Consider the following 6000-nt stretch of genomic DNA (forward strand, 5'->3'; position numbering starts at 1 on the left):
TCTTTGTTTCATCAGACCAGAGAATTTAGCTTCTCATGGTCTGACAGTCCTTCAGGTGCTTGTTGGTAAACTCCAGGTGGGCTGTCATGTGTCTTTTACTGAGGAGTGGCTTCCATCTGGCCACTCTACCATACAGGCCTGCTTGGTGGAGTGCTGCAGAGATGGTTGTCCTTCTGGAAGGTTCTCCTCTCTTCACAGAGCAACGTTGGAGCTCTGTCAGAGTGACCATCGGGTTCTTGGTCACCTCCCTGACTAAGGTCCTTCTCCCCCGATTGCTCAGTTTGGCCGGGCGGCCGACTCTAGGAAGAGTCCTGGTGGTTCCAAACGTCTTCCATTTACGGATGATGGAGGCCACTGTGCTCATTGGGACCTTCAATGCTGCAGAAAGTTTTCTGTACCCTTCCCCAGATCTGTGCCTCAATACAATCCTATCTCGGAGGTCTACAGACAATTTTTTGGACTTCATGGCTTGGTTTGTGCTCTGACATGCACTGTCAACTGTGGGACCTTATATAGACGGTGTGTGTCTTTCCAAATCATGTCCAATCAACTGAATTTACCACAGGTGGACTCCAATCAAGTTGTAGAAACATCTCAAGGGTGATCAGTAGAAACAGGATGCACCTGAGCTAAATTTTGAGTGTAATGGCAAAGGCTGTGAATACTTATGTACATGTGATTTTTTTTCGTTTTTGATTTTTAATAGATTTGCAAAAGTTTCAAAAAAAAATTCACATTGTCATTATGGGGTATTGTGTGTAGAATTTTGAGGGAAAAAATGAATTTAATCCATTTTGGAATAAGGCTGTAATATAACAATGTGGAAAAAGTGAAGCGCTGTGAATATTTTCCAGATGCACTGTATATGATGTTTACACTAAGAAACTGAACAAGGTTGTTGTGAGGTTAAACCACTTAATCAACCAGAGCATTGACAATAAAACTTAAATCAACACTAACATTCAATTTGGAAATAAATTAAAATTCTGCTGTTAAAAAAACCAAAAAATTTAGAGGCAACCCCAGACTGCTTGCTAAACACATTATTTAAAAAATAACAACATATGTGTGAATAAAAATCAATAACAGAACACCAAAATACACCAGCTACTACCATTTCATTTCAAGTGCAGCCAGTTGGCCTGCTGGACCACAACATCACAAGATTATTCATGATGTTTCCATGGGAGTGTAATCCAGTGATTTTTAGCCCATGTCCCAGGAGGCAGCGCAGTCAAGATAATACATCATTAACACAGAGCAAGAACAGCCATGTCTCTAAGCAGAAAAGATCACAGACCTAACAAAGTGCCACTTTTATGTTGCTGTTGTTTAGCGCTGGTTTTCCTTCCTGCTGGGTGTCTAAGCTGACGGGAAGCACTACATACTGTATATACGTTGATTCATGTATAAAGTTACTAAACAAAAGAAAACAAACTGACTTGAATCGCAGTGAAATAATACAAACATGTAATGTACCCCAAGATATAATTTTTCACAACCTCCGCTGTCATTTTGTTGCTCCCACTCTAGTTTGCAGGAGTCCTTTTTGCAAAGGCAGATATCAACTCTCCCCAAAGGTTTAAATGGGGATTTAGGTCAGGATTTATTAATGGACAGTTTGAAAACTTCTGGATGCTTTCTTTGGCCTGTTGTTCAGATAAAACAAAACCCCAAAAGACTTCAACTAAAATCAAGTTTCCTGACACTATAGGAAACACATTTTGCTCCAAACTGCCTTGGAAGATTAAACGTTTCCGGTGCCAACGCCAGCAAAGCAGCGTCACAGCCTGATAGAAACTCTTCCATGTTTTAACGGAGGTATGCTGTTCGTTTTCCCTAATGGGCTTCACTTTGTCGCCTGTAAACAAAGCGATGCGCTGCAGTCCCAAAGAACTTGACTGTTTTCATCTGTACATAGGACATTATCCCAGAAAGACTGTGGCTTATCCATTAAAGATATTGCAATCCACATCCTACCCAATCTGTTTTATTCAAAGGTAACTTTCCTTCTTTTGATTTCTTAAAGAAATTGTTTTCCACAATCCGCACTAACCTTCGATAACTTTTCTTGTTGAGTTTCGTCTTAACTCGAAAGCCTTGAAGCGTTTTTTTTAACTTTTAAACTTCTTGATTACATTAAGAATTGTTGAAACATGTCTTTCGTTTGAAGGTTGGCTTGTGGCTTTTGAAGTTGTTGGTTATGTTTACGCTCTCAGAAAGCTCTCTTGTTTTCACCATTGTGAAAGATAAATTATAAACAATCGGCCCCTATTTGGTAAAACAGTAATTTTGTGGTTAGTTCATGTGGTATGAATCCTGAAATTTAAGCATGGGGGTGCCTTATTTGTTTTTCATTTTGTTTAAGGAACTAATTAAAATCCATAAAAAGGTGCCAATAATTGTTCCAAATGTACATTTTATGTCTATATGTTTTATTTCACTCTATGAAAAGGCATTTCTTATTGTTGTTATTTTAAATTCTGTAATTAAAATTCAGTCGTGCCTGTTAATTCCGATCAGGACTTTAAATTGCCTACAGGCGATAATGAAGGCAGATCGTTGGGCACATCATGCAAAACAAAAAGTACCCAGATGGGCCTTGATGGTTGTTTTTGTCTTGAGTTAAGACAGCATGTGCGTTTGTGGTCGTTTCCGTTGCTGTAAATCATGGTCCTTATTGTGTCCCCTGATAAAGCATCTAATTCAAAGTATCTTTTTTTCAGTCGGAAAGTGTCCGTAAGACAATAACTCAAACAATACTATCTTTGATCACCAGGCAGCAGTGGACATTCACTATTTTTGCTTTACAGTATGTTAAATAAAAAAACAGAAATATCACAAATCAAGTCAACATTACAGGATATTATCGTTTCACCTTATCTTATGCTATATTTATATTTCTTTTATCTAGCTGTAATCTATATGCACTTTGGAGGGTTGCAGCTCACTTACAATAGAAAGGTGAGTCCACCTGTGATGTCGGATGTGTGATTCATATTTCAGACAGCCTACTGAAGAGTAATTTTGCACTGTTTTTCGAGATGAAATACTTAAATTGACATTTAACTGGAGGAAATAACTCCAAAAATAAATCCCTCATATTGATATTCATGATAAAAAACAACAATGTGGGAAGACAAACAAACAAACTCTTCTGATACACTTCAGAAGAAACTTTCATTTGGCTGAAGACCCGCTATAAATATTGAATATTGTATCTGTCTTGCTTGCAATATGAAGTAATAAGTTTAATAAAAAGCTCAAAATGTCTCTGTAAAAGGTTCAAGTGTGGTAATTTGCTTGTGGAAAGAAAAGAAAAAAACACGAGGAAGCACATTACACAGGCTTAAACACTGAGTCACTAGGTTGGACAGCCTCTCGGCTAACTGCCTTTGCAGCTGTTCCAATATGCTAAAGCAAAATAGAATCTGATAAAGGAGACCGCACGTACAAGGCAGAAAACAGGCAATGGTTAGCTATACACTCAATAAAGGGTACATGGGGCTGAGTGATAGTGAATCAGGGTCAGAGAGAGATCTAGGGGACAATTCTCTGGGAGCTTCTGAGAAAACAGCTTCTCTCACCTGTTAGACTGAGACCAGTCAAAAACTATTTATGGGTTGTTTCCTTCTACAATACATCCCTTTTTTCTGCAGGGAAATGCACTGTAACAGCAATTCCAATTAATTGCTACTTCATTAGATTAGCAGATTAATAGTTTGGACACGTACATACCAAGTCATTGGTCCGTTCCAGTGTTTCCAATTTATTTTTCCACATACAGGTTTACGCATCCATTCATTTGTAAATCCTCTCTCTCAGGTGACGTCCAATTTACAGGAAATAATCCACCTGTTTTAATGAACAAAGAGTTGTACGTTGTACGGTCAAAACCTATTTTTGTCCACTCTTTTCCACCAGGTACTCCAGCAACTGACTTCCATCTTGCCGTGGTCACATGGCCCTTTGCTGCACATGTGCGGTGATTATATGAGCTGAACCTTAACCCTAAGCAACAACAAAAAACAACAACAACCAACAACCACAGTTTAAACATATTCTGCCAAATGTAGAAGATATTATCACCTTATCTTTATTTTAAGGATAAATCCGCACAAAATCATACTTCTTTTACCGCTTGACCTGATTTGGCTCTTACACATACAGTAGGGCCAATTGTGATCTTCAATTCTTATTTTTCACCTCAGATATTGGTTGCATGGTTCAAGGTAGAATGCAAACGAAGAAAAAAAAACCCTGTGCAGCCCTGTTTTGATGGCTGTTTTAGGGTGTCATAATCTGTCTGTATTTGCAGTATATGGTGTGTAACACAAGTTTTTTTTTTTATTGTGTTTTACAATTTTGTATGTATTGTCTCAAAAATGCATATCCCAAAATACCAAATATTCAAAACACAAGTGGGCTACATAAGCAGGATGAATGCGTTGACCAGATTTAGCCAATTTAAAATCTAAAACTGAATGTTGAGAAAATCTGTCTTCACTAAACTGGTCTAAAACCAAACTACAGAATACACTAAATTTGTCTTAAGAACATGTCTGATTTGTATGCTTCAAAACTCCACCCTGACTTAAATTCTGCAGTTCTGCTGAGGATTTGCCCCCACAAACAGACTATAATCAGTGTCTGAATTAATCTCCTTTAGGCTTTAAAACAGAACTTTTACCCTGAACACAGGATGCCACACAGGGGCTGGACAGTGACTGAAAGCACCTACAGCAATGTTTGATGCAGTGGTGCTCTGGTCCTGCAACGGATCATAAGAAGAATGCAAGAGAATCTACTCCGGACATAATGAAATTACTGCTGAGCAAATTCACGCAACACACTGAAAAAAAAAAAAAAAGGCACGAAGACACAAAACAAATATATTCAGCTCTATACCCTAAATAATATGTGAAACTAAAGATAAAATAAAGAAGTGCCTTCATGCTGATTACGATTACATCCACATCCAGGTAATTACATCACAAGCATGGCAAATGACTGAACTGTTTTCCAACCAATACTACACAACGCATTTACTGTAACAGTGACAGTATTCTCCAAAACTGGTGACATCCGACTCACACCATGTCAAATGATCTTGTCTTTGTCTCCTTCACTGTCATCCGTGCAAACGACAGGTTCAAACTGGCTTGGATTGGCTTCAAAGCTTTTACTTTTGATATTTAACTGGTGTGAATTTAATGTCAATTTGAAGCAGACAGGATAAAAACAAAGACTCGACTACAACGTGTCCACAATTTGGTCCAAAAGAGGAATTTGCTGAACTTACCCGACACCCCACAAGCGAATATCAAAGACAGGTAAAGTTGCATCATGTCGTTTGGAAGTTTTTGAGAAAAATCACGCGGGTGGAAGTGGAAGGAGAGCAGCGGTATCCTCCCCTGTTTTTTTCAGAATGAAAAATCTGTGCGTAAAAATATCACCAAAAGTTTGTTCCTGCGCTGCTGTAGGGGGATAAAGTCGTGGAGATGAGACAGGCGGGTGCGATGGCAGCTGAGAGAGAGGAGCCTGTGAGAGAGAAGCCTGTGACCACGTCGCTGGGTCGACTCGGTCTGAAGCCGCCAGCTCCACGGAGAGGAAGGTCTAATGAACCAGTTGCCATCTTCTGACGCACCAGCAGCAGCAGAGGCGGCACAGGTGCAGCGCGCAGAGGGTGCGTGCGAGAGAGAGAAAGAGAGAGGGAGGGAGGGAGAGAGAGAGAGAGAGGGAGAGAGTGGTGTTGTGGGGGTGTCACACTGCGTTCTGCCCTTCTGCCGCGCCCTCGGATTGGATCCCCGTCGCGGGAGCGCGCACAGCTAAGGCGAAATTTACCGGGTTTATTAATTATTTCTAGTCAAATTATTGATTAAAAAAGATGCAATATTCATTGATTGCGTAATCAATCATGATAAATTATCCGGATGAATGTTTAGCAAATATTAACCTAAGAAGGAGCTTATTGATGTCTGAATATTTCTTAAAGAGAAC

At 39.5% G+C, this 6000-nt stretch overlaps 1 protein-coding gene across 2 annotated transcripts in view; it reads right to left on the reverse strand.

The window, feature by feature from the left end:
- The window catches only part of rxfp1 (relaxin family peptide receptor 1), a 61727-nt gene extending 56026 nt beyond the window's left edge, over positions 1-5701 (reverse strand). For both annotated transcript variants that reach the window (XM_069701747.1, XM_069701748.1), the window contains exon 1: positions 5303-5701. In XM_069701747.1, the coding sequence (XP_069557848.1) occupies positions 5303-5348 (46 nt within the window). In that variant the 5' untranslated portion in view covers positions 5349-5701. The remainder of the gene's footprint in view (positions 1-5302) is intronic.
- Between the last annotated feature and the right edge of the window lie 299 nt (positions 5702-6000).

Source organism: Brachyistius frenatus, unplaced genomic scaffold, assembly GCF_029030835.1.
Source record: "Brachyistius frenatus isolate BFR_SWC_R1_liver_20210118 unplaced genomic scaffold, ASM2903083v1 Contig_38, whole genome shotgun sequence".
Lineage (NCBI taxonomy): Eukaryota > Metazoa > Chordata > Actinopteri > Embiotocidae > Brachyistius > Brachyistius frenatus.